Source organism: Marmota monax, unplaced genomic scaffold, assembly GCF_021218885.2.
Source record: "Marmota monax isolate L192 unplaced genomic scaffold, Marmota_monax_Labrador192_F-V1.1 WCK01_AAM20220418_F8-fsc00052, whole genome shotgun sequence".
NCBI lineage: Eukaryota > Metazoa > Chordata > Mammalia > Rodentia > Sciuridae > Marmota > Marmota monax.
In genome coordinates, this window is record NW_026693473.1 from 2,804,633 (window position 1) to 2,829,969 (window position 25,337).

The 25,337-nt window shown below is 39.1% G+C and overlaps 1 protein-coding gene and 2 pseudogenes across 1 annotated transcript in view; 2 read left to right on the plus strand and 1 right to left on the minus strand.

The window, feature by feature from the left end:
- Window positions 1-8,582, minus strand: part of Polq (DNA polymerase theta) — a 109,399-nt gene extending 100,817 nt beyond the window's left edge. Inside the window, exons 1-5 of the mRNA XM_046458116.2 lie at window positions 8,314-8,582; window positions 7,348-7,527; window positions 5,747-5,877; window positions 3,618-3,774; window positions 478-586 (exon numbers count right to left, since the gene is read on the minus strand). Of these exons, the coding sequence (XP_046314072.1) occupies window positions 478-586; window positions 3,618-3,774; window positions 5,747-5,877; window positions 7,348-7,527; window positions 8,314-8,470 (734 nt within the window). The 5' untranslated portion in view covers window positions 8,471-8,582. The remainder of the gene's footprint in view (window positions 1-477; window positions 587-3,617; window positions 3,775-5,746; window positions 5,878-7,347; window positions 7,528-8,313) is intronic.
- Window positions 8,543-15,901, plus strand: LOC124101717 (proteasome subunit beta type-3-like; annotated as a pseudogene).
- A 6,904-nt stretch (window positions 15,902-22,805) lies between these two features.
- LOC124101718 (interleukin-1 receptor-associated kinase 1-like) lies at window positions 22,806-25,172 on the plus strand (annotated as a pseudogene).
- Window positions 25,173-25,337: the final 165 nt, after the last annotated feature.

A 25,337-nucleotide genomic window follows, 5' to 3' on the forward strand; every position in this document is an offset into this window, starting at 1 on the left:
ATTGTTGCATAGAGAATATAAGAGAACCCAATCTTCATGTTCCATAGTAAGAAGTCAATATAAAAGAACTCAAGGAGCAGCATTTAGGGATACTACTGTAAATACAAAAACAAAAGCCTAGAAGAGTTGAAAGTTGTTGCCACTGAGAAGTAGGAGTCAAAGAACCACTATTTGACAAAATAAGCGTTACCTGCTTAAATTATATGTAAATAAAACTGACAAACAGAAAAACTAGATTTCCAAAACCTATTGCAAAACTATGTACACTGAAATAAAGCAGTGAGCAATCAAGTCTTAGAATGTTTACAAAGTAATCTAAAATCAGTTTATCTAAAGAACTCATTTTAGAACAAAAACTACTGTACAGTTGCTCTAAATAAGGAAAGTACCGTCCTCTTTTAGTTTAACGCCTACTTTTGCAGACATTTTTCCAACATTGTTTGAAATCTCAAGAATTCAGTTATTTCAGCTACTCACCTAGATGCTGATTTCTGAGTAATATAGCAAATCTTGGTCAGCAAAAGTTCCAGCAGATATCCTCGGTGAGAGTCTCCCAACATATGTAACTCATCCACAACCACCATTCCTAAAAAGATTTTCCAGATACCAAGTTTTACAAAATTTCACAATTCCAAGAAGACTTTTAAGAGATTCAACATCTTATACCCTACAGTAAGCATTTACCATTATTTATTATAAGTGATGCAGATTTCAAACCATAAAACAAACAACAACAACAAAAAAAAAAATTCCACAAGATGGGCAATTCTTTTCTGGATGTATTCTAAAGCTAAAAACCAATGATTAGCTGACTTAGGTCTGTCCAAACCCAAGGAAAACTGCCTCTTGTTACTCACTTCCAAATTGGTAACCTTACAGGAATATATGTGCAATGATTTATCAAAGATTTCAGTTATATAGTGTGTCAGTTATATAGTGTGTCAACTTTTTTTAGGAGGAAACAACCATATTCACATTAGAAAGTTATGCCAAAAAAAAAACAGAATCAGGTCAAAAAGAAACAGATGATTTTAAGGAACTTTTTAAAATATGATAGACTACTGCAAAAGATAAATATGATCATAATGTCCTTCTCCCTACTTAGAGAATTGAACCAATCTATATACTTGAAATAATACTGAAAATTTAGTGTCATCCCATGCCTTCTTTGGTAAACATTTTTGTGACTTCAGTGTTTCACATGCACTGGTATCTCCCGCAATGGATCCCACCAAAATTAGGACCATTCAGACAACTTCCTAATGACATGGGATACTCTTTTTCCTTAGCAGTAAGGTACTCCAAAGTCCTGCTATTTGTTGAATTATTCCAGAATTTATTCATCATCCCAAAATGCTTATTTTACCTAGTATGCCAAGCATTGCACTAGACACATTGGAAATAACATTTAATAAGATTATTACAATCCTTAAGATATTTGACATCCAGTGGAGTCACAAGTAATAAAACAGTTAATACAAATTGTGACTCTCCTCGGACTATACCCAAAGGACTTAAAAACAGCATACTACAGGCACACAGCCACATCAATGTTTATAGCAGCACAATTCACAATAGCTAAATTGTGGAGCACACCTAGATGCCCTTCAATGGATGAACAGATTAAAAAAAAAAATGTGGCATATATACACAATAGAATTTTACTCAGCAATAAAAGAGAATAAAGTCATAGCATTTGCAAGTAAATGGATGGCATTTGAGAAGATAAATGCTAAGTGAAGTTAGCCAATCCCCAAAAAACAAATGCTGAATGTTTTCTCTGATATAAGGAGGCTGACTCATAGTGGGGTAGGGAGGGGGAGCATGGGAGGAATGGATAAATTCTAGATAGGGCAGAGGAGTGGGAGGGAAAGGGAGGGGGCAGGGGATTAGCAAGGATGGTAGAATGTGATGGACATCATTATCCAAAGTACATGTATGAAGACATGAATTGGTGTGAACATACTTATGTACAAACAAAGGTATGAAAAATAGTTCTATATGTGTAATAAGAATTGTGATGCATTCCGTTGTCATGAATTTAAAAAATAAAACCAATTTAAAAAAAGAAAATTCAACAGGGCAGAGCAAGTAGAAATAGGAAAAGGCCACACAAAAGTTTTGCAGAAGTCAAACTCTGTTTCTTTGTATTCAATGTGTATGCCATCTATTTTTTTATAGTGTTTGCTTTCTAGTAAAACATTTAATTATTGTGGTGAAAGTGGAATTTGTTTTGCTGTTTCAAAATAAAATTTTTTTTAAAAAAAAAGACAAATTGATTGTGATTTCTTTCTCAAAGGCTTTATAGAATAGAGTCCGTGTTTCATATTCTTTGATCCTGCCTCAACATTACCATGGTATTTTTGTATATTTTATTTATTAAATTGTGAAGGATTGCACTATTGTTATACATAAATACTTTTATGAGTGCATTATTATTATATATAATAGAGGGTTCATTCTGACATACTCAAAAATGCATATAACATGATTTGCTCCATTTCAATCCCCAGTACCTCCCCTTACTCTTCACTCCCCCACTACAATCCTCTTTCCTACTGTTCTTCCTTCTATTTTTTTTTAATTGGTACAATATAGTTGCACATAAAAGTGGAATTCATTGTGATATATTCATGCATACACAGCATAATTTGGTCAATGTCATTTCACAGTTCCTTCCCTTTCCCATCCTTCCTCCTCCCCCTTGAAACCCTTCCTTTACTGTCCTCCCTTTTATTTTCATGAGATCCCCTTTTTTAATTCACTATTTCTCTATAGCTTCTGCACATAAGAGAAAACATCTGACCATGATGTTTTCAAGTTCACCAGGTTCTCAATGAGTAGCTGAAATTCTTGCTGATTTTGCTACCACTAAAACCATTTTATTCTAGTGGCCACATCTTAAATGGCCTTTTAGTAGTTAAAAATAAATCTAAAAAATAAGGTAGAAAATTATCCCAGGGTCCCAAATTCAAATACAGTTTCTGTGGCTCCCTATTATTTCCCTTTTGAATGGTAGTCTCTGGGTCTAGACCTAATCAAGATATTATAGCATCAAAATATAATAATGGATACATAATACACGAATTGTGGAGAGGGCAGATCCAGCCTCAAATGTTTCTTTCTATTCCTGGTAAAGTTTAGACAAAAAAGAAGAAATGAGAAAAGACTGAGGCTCAAAGATACCCTCTCTGTTTTCGAAAGTACAAAAATGCAAGGTAGTGAGATCAATAATAGCAGGACACAAAACTTGTACTTTTTAATGCAGATTTCCTAATATTACAGATGCCAATTCTTGCCTCCAGAAGTAGATGACAGATAATGGAATAACAACATGGGACATATAGAAATCACAGTAGCTCCCCTTTATTTCATCAAAAATAGCAACAGAAAGTATGTTTAATTTTCTAATTTTTTTGCCTGGAATGGTAGTACATACCTGTAATTCCAGCAACTCAAGAGGCTGAGGTGGGAGGTTTACAAGTTCAAGGCCAGCCTGGGCAACTTAATGAGACCTTGTCTCAAAAAGTAAAAGGGTGGGGATATAGCTCAGTGGTAGAGCACTCCTGAGTTCAATTCCCAGTACTGCCCAAAAAAACATTTTTATATTTTCTTACCCAGTAGATCCATCTTATTCTCCTCTATGAGGCGATTGATAAGACCATTGGCTCTCTCAATTGTGCAGACAGCAATATCCAAGGAAGAGAAATGCCCTGTTGGAGAGGTACTGCCCATGTACCCATCTACTTTTATTCCTACTTCCTGAAACAGGCTCTGAATTGAGTAAAAAGAAACAATAAGGGTGGTAAAAGGTCAAAATATATCAGTTACAAACAGATTCCATTCCAGAAAATAGACATAAGTATTTAAAGATATTTATCAGATTACTCTCAGTTGCTCCTGGCCAGGACTTCCTGTTTTTATTTTGTTTTGTTTTACAATCATATACTAGAAATATTAAGTTTAGAAATGACAAAGCTTAGTGCAGGAATTCCTATTAAGACAGAGTCAAATAAAATTAAGTACATCATTTTATGATAGTATTTAATAACCTACAAAGTTCTAAGAGGTATTTATAAAAATTGGAGAAAATTTACCTTAAACACTAACATTTTTAATTTAATAAACTAGCTAATTTTAACACTAATTTAACATTTTAAGGAATTCGTTATTTCTCTCTAGCTTCTGCACATGAGAGAAAACATCTGACCATGATGTTTTCAAGTTCACTAGGTTCTCAATGAGTAGCTGAAATTCTTGCTGATTTTTCTACTACTATAACCATTTTATTCTAGTAGCCACATCTTAAATGGCCTTTTAGTAGTTAAAAATAAATTTTAAAAATAAGGTAGAAAATTATCCCAGGGTCCCAAACTCAAATACAGTTTCTGTGGCTCCCTATTATTTCCCTGTTGAATGGTAGTCTCTGGGTCTAGGCCTAATCAAGATATCATAGCATCAAAATATAATAATGGATACATATTTACACAAATTGTAGAGAAGGCAGATCCAGCCTCAAATGCTTCTTTCTAATCCTGGTAAAGTCTTTTTATTCTACTAAATATAGTCTTATTATTCTACTAAAGACCAACAATGGAAGAAAAGTCTTTAAAAGTTTAATTCTGTGGGACTTTAATATTAATTTTTTTTTAGTTTAACTTTTTTTTTTGAGAGAAAGAGAATTTTTTAATACTTACTTTTTTAGTTTTCGTGGACACAACATCTTTATTTTTATTTTTATGTGGTGCTGAGGATCCAACCCAGCACCCCGCGCATGCCAGGCAAGCGTGCTACCGCTTGAGCCACATCCCCAGCCCCAAGTTTAACTTTTAACTAACATACCTTCTCAATAAAAAGGATCCTTCATCATTTAGTTATTTTGGGTCTAAGTTGAGAGGTTGTTACCATGTAGGACCAGCTTTGTTGGCTATTTGGCCTCTGAAATAACTGTTAAAAAGATTTATAGAACCATAGAACTTTAAAGCTGTTCGTTCAGTAAATTTCCTCTGAGCATTTATTGAGTTAACCAATAGTGCAAAGGGTTAACATCCTCATTTTAAAAACAAAAACACTGAGACCCAGCAGAGTGTGTGTCTGAACTGAAGACACAGTAGTAAAACTGGGACTAAAACTCAGATTTTTTGGCCTAACAGTACAAAGATCTTTTCATTCCAATAATACTTTTTTTTTCAATGCAAACCACAACAGTAAGTTTAATCTATTTTATGAAACACTGTATTTGTGAAAATGCCTTAAAAACTGTTAGTATCATATCAAATATAAACTACTATTCATGTTTTAAGAACAGAGGAACAGGTCACAGACCTGAAGCTTTACCTGAGCTCCAATGATCTTGTTATTCAGCCCCTAAATGTTCCTAGTGACCCTCAAACAGGATAAGATATGCTTCCTTAAACACACTCCTTTCTACACTTCAGTCTAGTCCTACCATTTAGTTTTAACCCTGATTCTTAATTTGCATGGTTATAGGCCAATTGAAGTATTCTGTTTCCTTCCTAAGAAAAGTTTACAAATTTTTACATAATGGCTCTTTCTTTCTTATGCAATAATACTTTTTTTTAAGGTTTCCCTCCATTAACTTTCAATGCTTTAATGGTCAACATTTAAATCTAGATGAGTGCAACAAGAGATTTTTCATTTGCTTATATAATTCAATTTCAAATCAATAAGCCAAGGTTGCCAATAATGGGCCTTCACTATTTCAAACTTAGTACAAGAACATTACCTGGAGATAGTACTTCTTCTCTTTAGCCACAGAAACAAAGGGAAGAATAAACAAAGCTTTCTTTCGCATTTCCAAAACCCGATTCAAAATAAGCAATTCTGCAACAAGAGTCTTCCCCGCACTTGTAGGAGCTAAAACATGATTATTCCACAAAGTTATAACAAAAAACAAGTAACATCTGGTACATCACTTGAATGTTTTAAGCCATATCTAATACTACAGAGCCTAAGATGACCGTATCAGGAAAGTCTCAACTAGCACTTGAAATCCTTATACCCTGAAAATCCCTAACTTTAAGCCAACTTTCTAAATAGTCTCACACTAAAACCAGAGAGTAAAAAAGCTTCATATCAGCAATGAATGATGAACATTAGCAAGTACCTAGTTATACCTAAAGATTCTTCTCTTTAAATACTGAATGGCTAAAAGACCTGCTTGAGGAAGAAGATGAATACTTGTAACCTCTGATAGGAGCCAGAAGTTGAGGGAGAGGAGCTGCAAGGAAGCTTAAGGAAAGGAAACAGAACTTATGAGAAGGAAAGAGGAAAGGAATGGCAAGCATGAGAAACAGCATGTGCAAAGGCCTGAAGAAAGCCTGGCATGTTCAAGAGACAAGGAGCGATTTAGTAAGCCTGGAATATGAAGTGATCCAGGGGAGCAAAAAAATAAAGAGACATGACAGAGAGTTTTATAATTCCAGAGTTTAAAGAGGTTAGACTATCCTAAAAGTAATGCAGAATGACAGATGAGTAAGGGAGTGACAAGATCATATTTGTATTTTATAAAGCTCTCTTTGGGTTGAAAGAGTGGGGCAAGAACAGAGGAAAAGGTCAAGCTCATTAGAAGATTATTCCATTATCTAAAAAAAAGACAAGGAGCTGAACCAGGCAATGGAGTTAAGAACAGAAAGAAGTAGTCAAAAGTAGTCAGAATCAAGAGATATTTAAGGTAAAAGACGCAGGGCTTTACACATTAATGAATGATACCCAAGTTTTGGTTAAAGCAACTGAAGTGGCTAGGTTATTCTTCCACTAGTCAGCATTTAGAAGTACTTCCTATGTGCCAAAAACTATTTTATACTCTTACACATGTGAAATAACTTAACACTTCCTAAATACTACCAAGTATCTTCCCTCACCCCACCTCTAAGCAGTTTGCAAGATTATACAGCCAGTGAGTGATAACAGTTTTTAAAGCCACCCCAGTCCAACTCCTCAGCCTGAACTTATATCTTCTAATAAATTAATTATATTATTCTGTTTTGTAGCCATAATGAAAAATCTGGGAGATTCACAATTTCAGAGAAAACTGACACAAGGAATTGTGTCTTACCAAATGATTAATTTCTAAAATCAGAGTGGTAATAAGCACAGGTTAAAAATTGCAAAAGTCAAAGTTGCCCTTGAAAACCCATGTATATCTTCTACAAAACATATTACATGTACTTTTGTCCATATAACTCTATACAAAAAAGTCAATACACAAACATATAATGTATAATGCTCACACTCTGAAAAGCAACTGAGATCAAAGGAGGGAAGCAGATTTACATCTCCCATCTTAAAAATAGTAGAGAAATTAATGTGCATAAATCTGAATACCTGAATAAACTAAATTCTTTCCTTCCAAGACTTGTCCAAGCAAAAGGCACTCTGCCTGCCACTCAAACATTTTTTTTACACCAAAACTGTGATATTTCTCCAGAACTGCTTTAGGAAGTCCCCAATTTGCCAATAGCAGCTTGTCTACTTGGTCATCCAGATCTGTTTGCTTGCATACCCCTTTCAGGAAAAAAATAAACAATTAATATTTTAATTTAGTTCTAACATATAACCTTAGCAATTAGTCCTCCACTGTGTGTTGGAATGAAAACACATCCTGACTTCAAGAAGTTTATGAGAAATTGACCATGTTCAGAAAGGTAAGAGAAAACTGTTATTTGTATTTACTGGCTATAATATTTTTTTTTCTTAAAAGCTCTGAACAAAAAAAATTGTGTTAGGCACAATGGATAAGGCGTTTGGAATAGTGGTGCTCCTCACCGGAGATATGTAATCATTACAAAGCTAAGTTGAAGAAGTTTCTATTAAGTTTTAGTGTTATAACCACTGCCCAAAAACAATGAAGAATTGGGTTAATGTTCAACTGGCACCCAACCCAATCTGAGAAAACTCTACAAATCCCTTCCAGCCTTCCCCTGGGCTCCAAACTGCCAGCGCCATACCCCCGACCGACAAGATGGTATAAGGATCTGCAAGGAGAAATTAGCACTCTAGGAGCAAACCCTCCCTCAGGTGAAGGGGTTTAAACGGCCAACCAGGAGGCTGTTTCTGCAAAGATCTAAAAACCCTGAAGTCACTTGAACTTGAGTACCGCGCGGTCAGTGAGAGCATGCCTATGTCTGAACAGAAAGTGACCACAGCACCAGGCCCGAGTCACAAACGGAGGAGTGCGGAATTCCAGTGATTGTGCCAACAAGCAAGCTCCACGCAGCGAGGACATCGTCCGGCATGTGATCTGGCGAAACTAGCCACGTGTCCCGTGGCCCCCAGGGTGCACAAGAGTACCTGCACCTGCGGCCTTCAGGCTGCGTCCCAAGCCCGGGGGTGGACTCAGCACCGGCCCAGACAGGAGCTGGGGGCTGAAACCGCTGTCGCCGCCGCTTCCCGAGAATGAATCTGAATCTGATCGCCGCCGTTTTCCACTCCGATGAAGGAGATTCATTGCAGAGTCTCCTCGGTTGCTCAGGACAAGGCATCCTCCCAGCGCCCTACCGTAGGGGAGAACTCCGGCCTGATGACAGATATAACTATCATCTTCCCGCCACCGTCTTCAAACTCAGACCTCCCAACCCATCCCGGAACCATAGAGTTTTCGGTGGAGAGAGTAATCCTAAAACCATAGAGTCAAGGGGGAAGGAGCGGCTTGCGTTGTAATCAGAGACTTCCGGCTTCCAGCCTCTTTCGTAATCAATGTGACAGAATCAGGGTGGAAGTAAAAGTAAAGGAGGATAACACCAGAATCTACATGTATAATGTAGTCAGACTGGCCTAAAAATATCGTTCTCTTTTCCATTTTTAGTTTGAATAAAAAGGGCTATGCTAACTTCATAAAATGAGTTGCCCGAAACAGGTTAGGGAAGTAGCTCTTAACATATTGGTCCTCTTTTGAACATTACACAAAGCATTATTCAAGAAAACCTAGGATTTCTAATAGAACATAATTTGCGCTTTCTTCCTATGCATGTGAGGAGGACAGGGACTAAGTCTGTACACAATTTCTATTTTAGCCATCATACAGTGAGGAATATGGGATCCGGAATTGGGGATTGCTGGACTGCAGACCCCTTTGATAGCCGTGTGAACGCTGCAAGGATGGGGCGGTAAATGTACTTGAGGGACCTTTCTGAGCCAAGAGCCTATTAAGGAATCTGTGCTCTGTTCTATAACAAGGTGGAAGCAAATAGGTTCTGAACGTGAAGTGATGCCTGCTAATTACCTAGTTGCATAGTTCACTTCACCAAGCAAACCTAGTAGATCACAGTCCTGCTCTAAAAAGCCTGGGCTCTTCCAGAGTACTAAAAAACCTCAAAAGGGCTAGTCCAATTAAGAAGAAGAAAAAAGACTCTAATATGTTTGAGAAATAGCACACCAGACCTTCAGTTATCATAGGAAAACCTACCTTGTTTTTTAAAAAATTGCAATATACAAAAATTCCGCAAGGTGGAAACATTACTCCATGAAAGAACCGCTTTAGTCCTGCCTTCATTTCACCCAACTATTTATTAATGAGCATCATCTACTATTGAAGTAGGGACAGCCAAGGCAAGGCACTGAACATAGCAGGAAACAGTTTTATTTGGCTGCAGCCAGGTTCAGAGGGCACAGCTGTTGCTGTGATCAATCAATCCCCTGAACCCCGAGTTCAGGTAGTTTTAGAATTTTATACCCAGCATGTAAGGGGAGGGGCTCAGAAGTTCACGGTCTGCAGAAGTTCACATAAAAACAGTTTTTTTCTTTCACTCTTCTGGGCAAGTTAACCACTCAAGGACAACACCGGAGAAGGGGAGAGCTTCTTCTCCCCTTTCTTTCCTCCCCCTGCCATTTGTTACCATGGAGCCCAATTGGTAACTTCTCTTAACTTAGAAATGTAGACATCTCTGTGAAGCCCCAGCTCAAGGCCAGAGGCCTTGTTTGCTCATTTCTACAAACTACTATACTGGATACCTGTTTGTGAAAAACTAATAAGGGGGTGTCCAGCACCTGTAGTGCTGGTATCTTCCTGGCCAGTGGCCAAGTAAAACAGGGCAACACAAAAATAGGAAGTTTATCTACATTGAACTCTTGCAGAGACTCTTTTGCTGACAGTCCTAAAATCAGCCATGGTGAAGATTTCTGGAGAAGCCCAGTTAAGCCTTTTCTGTGGAGCAAGGGGGTGCCACTTCACTGTATGCTAGGCACTGGGTATGTGGCAGTGAACTGGTGTGAAATGCTTTCCGCTCTCAGAATGAAAGAGTAAAGAAGGAGACAGACAATGAACAAATAAATTAATAATTTTAGATTGTGACGTGTTCAGGGAGAAATAAAGTGCTATCGAAGAAATAAAAATTTCTTTGATAATGAGTGCTGTTTGAAATGAATGCTATAGAAGAAAAAAAATTCTTCGATAAAAATATCAAAGGAATCCTAACATACATTATAGTTGTGATAGAGATTAGCAGTGCAGCTCAGGAGCCAGTCAGTCTAGGGTTTAAAGACTTAACTGTGTGATTTGGGACAACTTTCTTAGCCCCTTTATGCCTGCTTTCTGGTCTATATGATGGGAGTAGTTATAATAACAACCTGTTTGGTTCTTGTGAGGACTGAATGTGTCACTGTATGTAAAGTGCTTAGAACAGGGATGGCATATAGTAAGTCCTATTCAGAGAAAATGATACTTAAGTGTTCTAATATAGTTTTCAATATATATAGCTGGGAAGATGGGAAAAGTAGAGGGTTACCTTTAATTTTCATCCTTTCCTTTTCCTTTGTCTGTGTGGACTTTCACCTCTTAGAAAGTTTGCATGAATAATCAAGTGATTTTTCCATTGAAATTTCAGAGGTTATATGGAAAAATAAAAATTCACATAAACTATATTTATGAATTGACTAAAACAATTATTTATCAACTTTGAATAAATGGCTTATATGAGTGGCACTGATTCACAAAGGGTAAAAAAAGAAAGCTAGAAAATAAATGCAGTGGGAGTGGTGCTGGTTAGTCTTATGTGCTCAGGATAAAGGAGATGCTCGTTAAGAGGATTTTGTGTTTAAAGTCCAGTGTTTCTCAACTGAAAGAGGTCCAGTGGCTAAATATTAGGATCCCCTAAAGAGCTTTTAAAATATTCTACTCCTAACGATTCTGGCTTAATTAGTCTGGGTTAAAGCCCGGGTGCTAGTATGTCTTAAAAACTCCCCAGGTTTTCTAACATGCTTCTGGAATTGAGAACCACTGGTATAGCCCAGGGATAAGGCTGACTTGAATTCAGGTAACCTCAGTGAAAAAGTTTTCATCAATGGCTTAAATCTACAGGGGACCCTGAAGAAAGACCCAATTCTCCACAATGACACAAAGAAGTAGAAATAGTTTACAGATGCTCCTTGACTTATGACTGGGAGGGGGTGTTCTGATAAACCCATTTTAAGTTGAAAATAAGTCAAAAACACATCTAATGCACCTAATCTACCCACCATCATAGCTCAGCGACACAGCACACTATAGGACATTAATTGCTTCTGCCTGGTGACTGCATCACTGACTGGAAGCCAAAGCTCACTAAAGCTGTCCAGCATCACATTGCAAAAGAGTATCTTACCAAATATTGCAGGCCCCAGATAAGATCAAAATTCAAAAGTTGAAATGTGGCCTTTATTGATGCATGTTACTTTCGTGCTGTTACAAAACAAAACAAAAAAAAAAGGCAAATTGGGCCATATGTAACTGTTTTGAGAATTTTCTCTGTATTCATGGAGAGCCATAACATGAAGAGTGTTAGATTTTTTGTTCCAATTATCAATGTAGAAAACCTTTAGAAAAAGATGAGTAGGGAAGTCTACTGTATTTACTCATATTTTGTCTTTCTATGGTCTGTCTTCTTGCTTAATGGTCCAAGATTTTCTTTCAATGATTCCTTTCTGTTTAGTGAATTCCAGTTAGCCTTTGGTTTTTTAGTTGTTGTTTGTTTTTTGTTGTTGTTTTAGGTTAGATCTCCTATATTATGACCATGAGCCAAAGAAACTTCTATTTATTTAAATATTTAAATGATCGGGTCTATAGGGGTTTTTTCTGCTTTTCTCTTCTTTCTTCCTTCCTTCCTTTCTTTCTTTCCGTATTTATTTTGTCACTGGAGATAAAACCCAGGGGTGCTCTACCACTGAACTACATCCTCAGCCCTTTTATTTTTGTTCTGAGACAGGGTCTCACCAAGTTTCCCAGTGTGACCTCTAACTTGCGATCCTCCAGCCTTAGTCCCCTGAGTAGATGGGATTACAGACATGCACCACCATGCCTGGCTGAGGTATTTTGTTATAATAAGGTACTGACACCCTCTTTCTATATTCTTGGGAGAATTCAAGGAACCAATCTTGAAAGAGTGATATGAAAAGTCATTTTATTCACCTTTTAATGCTTGACATGTCAATCGCAAACTCTGGAGGAATGGAGTGTATATTGATGGTTGTGGATGAGCCAGAGCAGGAGCAGCCAAGAAAGTGCAGGAAGCCCAGTGACAAGCTGTTAGGTCTGTAGTAATCCAGGACAGAGAAGCTGGCTTGAATCAGGATGTTTGCTTTTAGCTTAGTTTATGGTACTTGATAAGCTTTGGTTTTGAGGTTCTGTGTTAATACATCAATATTTCTGATCATGCTTTTATAACTTTTGTATTTTTGTGAAAGATAAAAAGGAAGAGATTAATAAGAGTTCAATGAAGCTATTTTGAAAAAAAAATCTTCTAGAGAAAAACTGAGAAAGATTAAGGGATTTGACAAAATTGAGATATCAAAAGAAAAATTCAAAAAGAAACAGAAATTCCAAGAAAAAGAGGGAGCAAGTGTGTGACAGAAAAGAAATCGTATAAGCACAATGAGTAAAAGAGGCCATTAAAAAGAGATAAGACTAACCTAAGTCAACAGAGATAGATGTATATTTTGATAAAAATGTTAAGAATCAGAGATTTGAGAGACTGAGACATTATCTAAGATGGGGAGGGCGGGTGCAGAGAGAAAGATTGAGGGGTTTGGCATGAGTGAGAGAGAGAGATTGAGGGGTTTGGCATGGAGCTTGGTGGTAGAGTGCTTGCCTCACATGGGAGATGCCATAGGTTCCACCCTAGCACCAAAAATAAAGAAAAGAGAGACATTGAGAATATAGTGGGTCACTCACTATGAGAGCGATAAATTTAAAATATGAGTTTTGAAAGAGCTTCAGAGAGAGGAAGGGAGATAAAGGACAAATAGAGAAGAGAAGGAAAGAGGATGGAGAAGACAGGTAAAGAGGAATATAACAGGTTGACAGATGAAACAGAAGTTAATGGGCACAGAAAACAAGAGACACTAAAAAAGAGAGGGAGAAACTGAGAGGAAATGGAGATTTTAAGAGAGATGTTGAAATATAGTGTGAGATTTCTCTGTACTGTGTTTACTCTGGAATGCCTGACAACCATCATCCCTTTTCCTGGATTGAGTCTTTAATGCCTATATCTTTTCTTTAATATTATCCATAGCTTCACATTCTGCTTTTCTTTGAGTTCATTTCTCACTCTTGGCACATGGTGAATCTCCTCCTCCTCCTTCTTCTTCTTTTTTTGTAGGATGCAGAGCATGATTCTGGTCTTTGTTTCTAGATCTTGTAGTTTAATGTAAGACTTGTATCCTCTGGGCTAGCTGACAGAAGCAGAAAGGGCCTGGGTCAGAGTCCCCTCTCTAGTCCAAACAGACCTTGGCCTGGTCTGTTGTCATTATCATAGCTGATATCAAAACTGAAGTCATTATAGCTTGAAGTCAGAGTCAAGTCCATTATAGTCATAACTGACTGCCCCCTTCAGCCCTAGAATAGTATTTATTACTTCATAAATAATTGCATCAACATTCAATAAGAATGAATGAATCTATGATTGAGTAAGATTTCAGTCAGTTTGAATGTTCAACATCTCTAGCAATAGAGAAATGCAAATTAAAACTACACCGAGAATCTGTCTCACTCTAGACAGAATGGCAATTATCAAGAATACAAGTTACAATAAATATTGGCGAGGATGTAGGGAAAAGGTACACTCATACATTGCTAATGAGACTGCAAACTGGCACTCTGGAAAGCAGTATGGATATTGCTCAGAAAACTTGGAATGGAACCACTATTTGTCCCAGTTAATTCACTCCTCCATATATACCCCAAAGACTTAAAATCAGCATACTACAGGGACACAGCCACATCAATGTTTATAGCAGTTCAGTTCACAATAGCTAAGCTATGGAACCAACCTAGGTGCCCTTCAATAGATGATAAAGAAACAGATGGAAAAGAAAATGTAGTACATATACACAATGGAATGTTACTCAGCCATAAAAAAAAAAAAGAATGACTATGAATCTTGCCAGTAAATGGATGGATTTGGAGACTATCATGCTAAGTGAAATAAGCCAATCCCAGAAAACCAAAGGCCAGATGTTCTCTCTGATATGCAGATGCTAACATGCAAAAAGGAGTTAGGGTGGGGGGTAGAAGTTCAGTGGATTAGACAAAGGGAAATGAAGAGAAGGGATAGAGGATGGGGATAAGAAAAACAGTATAATGAATCAGATATAACTTTCCTATGTTCATATATGAATACATAGCCAGTGAAACTCCATATCATGTACTCCACATCCCTTAAGAATAGGATCCTAATGAGAATAAGTTATACTCCATTCTGTATATGTCAAAATACACTATACTGTCATGTAATCCTAAAAACAAATTTAAAAACTAAAAAAAAAAAATTAGTCAATTTGAGGAACACCTTGGCAAGGACGGGTAGGCAAAGAATTACAGAGAGAAAATAATTAAAGACTAAAAAATAAAAGCATCAGCCAATATGATAAGATGTACATACCAGACTCTCTGCACTATAGCTAAACAAGTTGAAACTCAGAAAGTTACAGAGATGATAGCAGTTGAGAAATATGAAGAATAGAATAAGAATGATATAAATTTAATGTAAATCCCAGAAGAAGTCATTAGAATGAAAAAAAAAATCACAACATTCAAGAAAAACGTGGCTTAGAAATGTCCATAATTGAATTGGCACTTCAGCTGTGCTCAGGGGTCCTAGTACACAGCAATCAAGGCTATTATGTCCTATAACAGAGGGGTTGTCATCGCTCTGAATGGGAAGAACTGTGTGTCCATGCTGCAGACAGGCACTTCAGAATCCAGGTGCAGATGGTGACCAAGGACTTCCAGTGGATCTCTTCTATGGGTGACCAGCTGTACATTGGCATGGTGAAGCTCACCACAGACATCTAGACAGTTGCCCAGCACCTCAAGTTCTGGCTGAACCTGTATGAGTTGAAGAAAGGTCAGCAGATTAAGCCTTATACCCTCATGAGCATGATCGCCACCCTCTTCTATGAGAAACAGTTTGGGCCCTACTACACATTGCCTGTTTTCGCTGGGTTGTACCTGAAGACCTTTAAGCCCTTCATTTGCTCTCTAGACCTCATTGGCTGCCCGATGGTAAACGATCCATGGTGACCTACGACTTTGTAGTTAGTGGCACCTGTGCTGAACAAATGTACGGGATGTGCGAGTCCCTCTGGGAGCCCAACAAGGCTCCAAAACACCTGTTTTTGTTTGTTTGTTTGTTCTGGTTTTTTTGCTTTTTTGAAAAATACTTTTAGTTGCCAATGGACCTTTATTTTATTTGTTTATATGTGGTGCTGAGAATCAAACCAAGTGTCTCACACATGCTAGGCAAGCGCTTTACAACTGAGCTACAGCCCCAACCTCCAGAACACCTGTCTGAAACCACCTCCCAAGCCATGCTGAACCCTGTGGACCCCAGAGGCAGTGTCAGGCATGGGAGTCATCGTCCACATCATTGAGAAGGACAAGATCACCACCAGGACACTGAAGGTCTGAAGGACTCACCCTGTTCACAGAATCTGTTTTTGCTTTTTCTTTCCTTTTTTTAAAATAAAATAGCCTTTCTTTCATTAAAAAAGGAGGGAGAAGGGGAGGGGGAGGGGAGGGGGAGGGGAAGGGGGAGGGGAGGGGAAATGTCCATACTTGAAGAAATTCAAGAGCATTTAGAATGAAGACTTAAAACGAAACACAGAGAAGATAAATAAAGACAATCATTACCTGGACATTTTTGGAAGACTGGAAAGCATAAAAATTTTGAAAACAACTGAAATGTAAAGAAAGATTGCCTACAAAGGAATAAAAGTTCAACTGTTAGCAGACTTCTAACATAAGTGAATTCTATACTCACCTAACCCATTAGCAAGAATGACAATGTAATAAACATAATTTTAGGCAAAGAAAGTTTGAGAATATTTATAATAAAGAGACCAACTCTAGGGCTGGGGTAGAATGCTTGCCTAGCACATGTGTGAGGCACTGGGTTCAATCCTCAGCAACACATAAAAATAAATAAAGATATTGTGTGTCCATTGACAAATTAAAAATTATTTTTTTTTAAAAAAGACCAACTCTAAAAGAACTACTTAAGAATCTATGTCATTAATAATAAAACAGTGCCCAAAAGATAAAGGGGGGTGAAAGAAGAGATGATGGCACAGAACTTGATAAAAATATGAGTAAATCTAAATAAATATTTATGACAATAATAATAACTACTTTTAGGAACATAAAAGCAATTTTGATCTAAAATAATTTGCAAAAATTGCTTGAACGACTGAATTTTAACAAAAATTCATTGTCAAAAATCTAAAGAACATTTTATGGTTTGGTAGAATTATAAAGAAACTGAGTTTTTAATTTTAAAAACCAAAGCTGGGTATGGTAGCACCTACCTAGGGACTTGTGAGCCTGAAGCAAGAGGGTTACAAGTTTGAGGCCAGCCTAGGCAATTTAACAAGACCCTGTCACAAAAATTAAAAAATGTTAAAAGGCTGAAGATGTAGCTCAGTGATAAAATGCCCCTGGGTTCAACCCCCAGTACCATGATAAATAAATAAAGAAACAAACAAATGACCAACTCAAGTATGTATGCTTAAAAAAAAAGTAACTTTTAACACTTGCATATAACGTATACACTATTGTGCAGGAGAGAGAAAATAAAGTACAACCATTCCAAGAGAAGACTGGAAAAGCTAAAATGAACACATACAGAGAGAAAGATGGTACAAATTAAGGAGGTAGAAATAAATCTAAATATAACACTATTATCCTATCAAACACTGATGGATTAAATCCATATTAAAATTTTCTGATTAGATTGCTGTCTTCCAGAGACACACCTAAGACTTTAAACAACACAGGTGTAAAAGTGAAGACGAGATTGTATTGAAAGAACACAGCCACATCAATGTTTATAGCAGCACGATTCACAATAGCTAAACTGTGGAGCCAATCTAGATGTCCTTCAGTGGATGAATGAATAATAAAAAAAAATGTGGCATATATACACAGTGGAATTTTACTCAGCAATAAAAGAGAATAAAATCATGGCATTTGCAGGTAAATGGATGGCACTGGAGAAGATAATGCTAAGTGAAGTTAGCCAATCCCCAAAGAACAAATGCAGAATGTTTTCTTTGATATAAGGAGGCTGACTCATAGTGGGTAGGGAGGGGGAGCATGGAAGGATTAGATGAATTCTAGATAGGGAGAGGTAGGGAGGGGTCAGGGGATTAGCAAGGATGGTGGAATGTGATAGACATCATTATCCAAAGTACATGTATGAAGACACGAATTGGGTGTCAACATCCTTTGTATACAGAGATATGAAAAAATTGTGGTATATATATATATATATATATATATATATGTAATAAGAATTGCAATGCATTTCTGCTGTCATTTTTTAAAAATCAATAGTAAACAAACAAATAAATAAATAAATGATAAAAAAAAAAAAGAACACAGGAGCCAGATTGAAGAGTGGTCCAAGGTAGGAAGCATAAATACAAAAAGAATATTGACTGTTATTCCCAGCCACAATTGCTCTAGACTCTAAACATACTTTATTAAATGAATAAATAAAGGGAGGTAGGTCAAAATGGATAGAGGAAGGGACATCAAGTGTGTCTGAGTGGTGTTGCTGGAGCAGTCTGAGTGTGTCAAAAATTACATTTCAATGGTCTCTCACCATGAGGGCACACTAAAGAACATGCATTTCCAGAGAGAGGCACACCTAGAAGGTCTGCAAATGAGTACTGGAGGGGGATTGTGTTAAGTAAGCGGGGATGGTAGAAGGAGGGGAGGGAGCCAGAAGGTGGGGCTTAAGTGGTCTAACTGGATTCCAAAGTCCAAGAAACAAATTAAAGGATGCAAATCACCTCCACTCACTTTGAAGGGAGTTAAAAGAGATGGGGTGGGGTAGTAGGCTGAGGACAGAAGAAGCACAGGTCTGATCATGGGGTGAAAATTGGAGAATGAGAGACTACTGTTACCCCAGCTACTGTACAGGGCTCCCCAAAGTTCCTAGTCTGTGCTAGTCTGGCCTACACCATCGTGGCAACTGTCAGTGTGTGTTTTGTTCTTTGCAGATTTATCAGACTTGGAGGACCATCCACTTGTGGGGGGAGGCAGGCAGTAACCATTTGAGTAAATGAGGCCTCCCGCTGTCATTTCTGGCTGGTTGCACCCAGCACCTTGATGGGGAAAACGCTTAAGTCCAGCTTGAGCTGGGGCCTTTTGTTTCATGTGCTAGTTTTAGCTGCATACTCTCAAAGTTCTTCCTGGGAAGTGGCAGGCATTTACTTGTGTTTTCAGGAGGCAGTAAGACCTGATTCATTTCCTATTCCACTCCTCCACTGTTGGAAACTTTAAGAATTTACGTCTCCCCTGGGCGTAGTGGCACAGGACTGTAATCCCAGCAACTCTGGAGGCTATGACAGGAAGATTGCAAGTTCAAGGCCTGTTATGCTCGAATTCAGGACCCCCAAAAGACCACCAGAGACCAAGATGGATGTAAACAGCAAACAGGTGTTTATTGCGAGCTAGCTCGGTCACCCTCACCCCTGTCTGAATGAGAACTAATTTAGAAGTGGCAAGTATTCTAGGTCATAACGCATTTATCCAACAGACTCAATGTGCAGTGGGTAGGGGCATACCGAGAGCATCCTTTTAAAGCCTCACTACTCTAAGTCTTTATCTGCCAATCAGTAATATCAGCATCCCCCGGGAACTTGTTAAGAATGCAGACTCTCAAGCCCCCCCCCCCTCAGAATCTATAATTTAGCAAGATTTATAACTTGTTTATATACTGATTAAAGTTTCAGATATGGAACTTAGTGAAGAGACTCAAGACAGGGGTTAATCTTGTCCTGGTCAGAGAACAAGGCTGCCAGGTCCTATAAGGCTCTCTAGGCCAGGATCAATGAGGTTGTGAAATAGATTCCACTTCCTTTGAGTGTCATGGAAAGGTTACATAGTTTGAATTACTTTTCTAAGCATTAGTAGATTCCATCCATTGAGTATTACATTGCATCAGACTTTGTGATTTATGGATAGGATCTCAGTGAACCTCATTTTCCTGGTTTTGATAGTGTGCACAGTTATGCAAATGTTACCATTGGAAGAGGCTGGGTGAAGAGGATACAGGACTTCCCTGTGCTTTTTTTTTTTTTTTACAGATTCCATGAATCTGTAACTACTTCAAAATTAAAGGTGAACTAAACCACTAGATAATGTGATATTTTTTGCTTTCAGTACTCATAGACATTTCAAATAAACTAAGAAAACAAATTTATTTCACCAGATATTTACCATATCTGAAGTTCTTGAAGTTCTAATTGTCTAATTGTCTCTCTTATGTAATATTGTTTAGCCTGAAGAACTTCCTTTAACATTCTATAGTACAGAACTACTGACCATGAATTCTTACAGTTCTGAGAATGTCTTCATTTTACCTTCTTCCTTTTTTACTACTGAGCTACATCCCCAACACATTTTTATTTTGGCACGGGGTCTTGCTAAATTGCTGAGGCTGGCCTTGAACTTAAGAGCCACCAGCCTCCAAAGTTGCTGAGATTACAGGTGTGTAACACACCTGTTTTTACCTTCATTCTTGAATGATATTGTCCCTGGATACAAAATTCTGAGTTGACAGCTCTCTTTCTTCAGTCCTTTAAAGATTCTGTTCCACCTTTGTTTCTGATGAGAAATCCATGGTCTCTGGTTCTCATCTCACTTTTCCTCTTTTCATTATTAGGTTATATTATATATATATATATATATATATATATATATATATATATATATATATAATATATTATTATAATCATATGTAATGATTTTGGACAAATACGTCTGGAGTATTTCTCTGATGATAAAATATGAAGCAATGGAGATCTCCCTTGCCTGAGGTCATAGAGAAAACACAGACCAATTAAAACATGGACAAAGGACTTGAATAGGTACTTTACCATTGCTTTCCAGTGACAGAATGACCTCATTAGTATCCCCTTTCTCATTTAGGCTGCTTGCCTCAGATTTCAGAAAGCCTGATGTTCAGAATGACCCTGTTGGACATAATGACCCCGATGGCCAGAACTGTTTATCAACATAAATGATTCCAACTGGAACCACAGGCTCCAGCTAGTGTCAGTGAGTATACCTGGCCTTTGACCTCCTTCCCCCGTCCTTCCCCTTCCCATGGGGCCTTTTCTTTAGTTACTGATTGTTGTGTCTCATTTCCAGAAATCTATTCAAAATCTTCCCATCATAAAAGAGGAAATTGTAAATTTCAAATCAATATTGGGCCATGATTGATTCAATTGTTAAATAAGCTGAGAACACAAAATATAGAGCAAGTGAGAATGTTTTTCTGGGTGAGAAGGTCAAAGGATAGGGAGGCGGAAATAGAAATACTTCCCTTTCCAAGGTAAGAATACTGTAGTGCAATATAGTGGAAAAAATGGCAAAAAGGAAGCTCATTATGTATAGTAGTGGTGTCTACATATATACAGACATTTATTTATATAAGTTAGATTCTGCTGAATTATTCTGAAATATGTATTCATTATTAAATAATGAACTCCAGAGATTCAGATATGTTTGTACATGTTTTCTTCTAAGAGTTTTATAGTTTTAACACATTTAGGTCTTTAATACATCTTGAGTTGAATTTTATAGATGGTAAGGTAAAGATCCTACTTCATTCTTTTGCATGTAGATATGGCCAAATGAGTTTATGCAAGGATGCCAGGATGATTTTATGGGAAAGGTTCTGGGAAAACTGAGAACACACATGCAAAACAATGAAGTTGGATCTTTACCTTTACCATATATAAAAATTAGCTCAAGATATGTTACAGTGACTAGTGTAACTCCACATCATGAGAGTTACAAGAATGCGAAGTTATACTCCATGTATTCATAATATGTCAAAATACATTCTACTGTCATGTATAACTAAAAAGAAAAAATAAGAAAAATTTTTAAAAGAAAATAAAAACAATGTGTTAAATACCTAAATATAAGTGCTAAAGCTATAAAACTCTTGGACGAAAACATAGGGGAAGAGGTTTATGAAATTGGATTTGACAATGAGTTCTTAGATATGACATCAAAAACATAGGCAACAAAGTAAAAACAGGTAAGTTGGACTATGTTAAAATTTAAAATTTCTGTGCATCAAACGACAAAATCAGCAGAGTGAAATGATAACCTATGAGTTATGAGAAAAATATTTGCAATATATCTGATAAGATGTTAATATCCACAATATGTAAAGAACTCCTGCAAACTTTTTTTTTAGTTTTATTGATTTTATTTTTTTTAAAATATGTGACAGTGGAATACATTACAGTTCTTATTACACATATAGAGTACAATTTTTCATATCTTTGCATATAGAGTATGTTCAATCAATTCATGCCTTTATACATGCACTTTTGTTTGCATTACAATTCTTATTACACATATATACACAATTTTTCATATCTGTTTATATATAAAGTATGTTGACACTCAATTTGAATCTTCATACATGTACTTTGGGTAATGATGTTCATTACATTCCACCATCCTTGCTAATCCCCTTCCCCCTCCCTATCCCTCCCTATCTAGAATTCATCTAATCCGCCCATGCTCCTCCTCCCTACCCCTCTGTGAGTCAGCTTCCTTATATCAGAGAAAACATTCTGCATTTGTTTTTGGGGGGATTGGCTAACTTCACTTAGCATTATCTTCTCCAACACCACCCATTTACCTATGAATGCCATGATTTTATTCTTTTAATGTGAGTAAAATTCCATTGTGTATATATGCCGCATTTTTTTTTTAATCCATTCATCCACTGAAGGACATCGAGGTGTGCTTCACAGTTTAGCTATTGTGAATTGTGCTGCCATAAACATTGATGTGGCTGTATCCCTATAGTATGCTGTTTTTAAGTCCTTTGGGTATAGTCCAAGGAGAGGGATAGTTGGGTCAAATGGTAGTTCCATTCCCAGATTTCCAAGGAATCTCCATACTGCTTTCCATATTGGCTGTACCAATTTGCAGTCCCACCAGCAGTGTACGAGTGTACCTTTTTCCCCACATCCTCTCCAACACTTATTGTTGTTTATATGCACAATAGCTGCCATTCTGACATGAGTAAGATGAAATCTTAGAGTAGTTTTGATTTGCATTTCTCTGATTGCTAGAGATGATGAGCATTTTTTCATATATTTGTTGATTGATTGTATATCCTCTTCTGAGAAGTATTTGTTCACTTCCTGCAAACTTAACAATAAAAATCCAATTTAAAAAATGGACAAAGGACTTGAATAGGTACTTTACCAAAAAAGATATACAAATGGACAACAAATACATGAGAAGATGCTCAGCATCATTAATCATTAGGAAAATGCAGATTAAAACTACAGTGAGTCCCGCAGGCCCAGGGTCGGTGGCAACAGTGCCCACACAGGGACCTTTGAGGGGTCAGGGGTGGGGCAGGGCTGCGGTTCTCAGGGCCCAGCATTTCTTGTATGAGTTGCCGCCCTGGGTCATGTGCTGCTTCTACAAAGTGATGGACGCCCTGGAACCCACTGACTGGTGCCAGTTTGTGGCACTAATCGTAGGCTACCAGATGAAGCTGTGGCAGGGCGAGGGCTCTGACAGTTCACAGCCAACGTCCTGCGGCCCTGGATCAACCACAAGGTGCGTGTGGCCAACCTTGCGCACATTCTCATGCACCTGTAATTGCTGCGCGTGAGGGGGACATCATCACGTTTTGGCACCCTCCCCACCCAACTACCTACCACCTCCCACCCCTGCACCTTCCACCTTCCATCCCCCGACCTTCCACCTCCCATTCTCCCACCAGCGCCACTACCCCAATGTCCAGCAACAACTCTGAACCCTGTAAGACCAGGGCCTGGAGTCCCCGAGGTTGCAGTCCTCAGCTTCCACATTCCCCGCCCCCACCCCCAGCTTTTCCAGGCTCCCGGATTCATTCAGGTCCTGAGTTCTGCCCTATTCCAAGCCCTGCTACTGTCCAGCCACCACTGCCGTCTCCAACCCCTTCCTCTACCAAGCCAAGCCCAAAGAGCCCAGTGTCCCTACTGCAGGGGGTCCACCCTCCCCATTCTGCTGGCCCCTGTGTGAGATTTCCCAGGACACCTGCAACTTCTTCCAGGAGCTCAGGATGGGGGAAGGCACTTTGGGTGTGTGTACCAGGCCGTGCTAAGGAATACCATGTATGCCATGAAGAGGCTGAAGGAGTCTGACCTAGAGTGGACTGTGGGAAAGCAGAACTTACTGAGATGAAGCAGCTGTGGAGCTTTGATCACCCAAATAGTGTGTGGACTTCGCTGGCTTCTGTGCTGAGAGCAGCTTCTAAGGCCTTGTCTATGAGTTCCTGCCCAATGGCTCCCTAGAAGACCGTTTCCACTTCCAAACTGACACCTTCCCTCCTCTCTCCTGGCCTCAGCAACTAGACATCCTACTGGGCACGACCCAGGGCCATTCAGTTTTTACATTAGGATAGCCACAGCTTCATCCACAGAGACATCAAGAGTTCTAATGTCCTTCTGGATGAGAGACTGATGCCTAAGCTGGGAGACTTTGGCCTGGCCCCTTTCAGTCACTTTGCAGTGGCCAGCCCTGGCCAGGGCAGTGCCTGGCCCGGACACACACTGTTTGAGGCACCCTGACTTACCTGCCCTACTAGTACATCAAGACAGCCAGCTGGTTGTGGACACTGACACCTTCAGCTGTGGAGTGGTAGTGCTGTAGACCCTGGCTGGCCAGAGGGCTGGCTGTAAGGACACGTGGAGCTCTGTGAGGACACATGGAGCAAGGAACAAGTATCTGAAAGACTTGGTTGAAGACAAGGCCGAGGAGGCTGGAGTGGCCCTAAAAGCACCCAGACCACCCTCAAAGGAGGTGTAGCCACAGATGCATAGCTTACTCATATCACTGCCCAGATTTATAAGAAGCACCTGGACCCCAAGCCTGGGTCATGCCTGTCCCAGCTGGTCCTGGCCCTGGGTCAGCTGGTTTGCTGTGGATGCACCTCCCAGCCAAGAGGAGTCCCTCCAACCCATGGCCAGAGGGCGTACAAGAGGCTGGAAAAGCAGCTGGCAGCAGTTGCATTGCCTCCTTGGGAGACAGAAGCTGCCAACCCTAGCCCTCCTTGCGCACAGGAGAACTCCTATGTGTCTACCATGGCAGTGCCCAGAGTGGAGGTGTCTCATGGCAACCCCTGGCAATGCTGCCATAAGCCCCAGCCCAGGCTGCCCAGAGCTCCTGAAAAGCCCCAGTCAGCCTGATAAGAGTGTATCTGACTTCTCTGCTGCCTTGCACTCCTGGCACTTAACCCCAAGCTGCCCCCCAGGTCCGGCACCCCTCAAAGAGGCTGGCTGGACTCAGGGGGCAGTGCTGGAGAGTGAAGCTGGGGGAATAGCCCGGGCCTTTGGCCCACATCCATGGAAGGATTGCCCCTGGGCAATCCAACTCTGCTCCATCATCATCATCGGAGCCACTGCAGATCATCATCAACCCAGCCACTGCAGATCATCATCAACCCAGCCTGACAGAAATGGCTCAGAAGCTGGCCCAGTATGAGGTTGGGGTCCTGGACAACCTGCAGCTGCTGTCATCAAGCTCTGTCCCAGGCTTGGACCCGGAACAAGAGGGTGACGAATTTCAGAGCTGGGTTGTTCACCTGAGCAGATCCCCAGACCCAGACATCAAAGTTCTCATGGTTGGAAGTTCTTATTGCACATGACCCTCTCAGCAGCCTGCAGACAGCTGGGGTGGGGACCTGTCCTGGCAGGGAAGAGTGGGTGGTGGCCCCTGCAGCTCAAGGGGGTGCAGGCACAGGCAGAGCCAGTCAGAAGGGCTGCTAGAAGCCACTGATAGGGCAAGATATCTCAGAGTCCTTCCTTCAGCC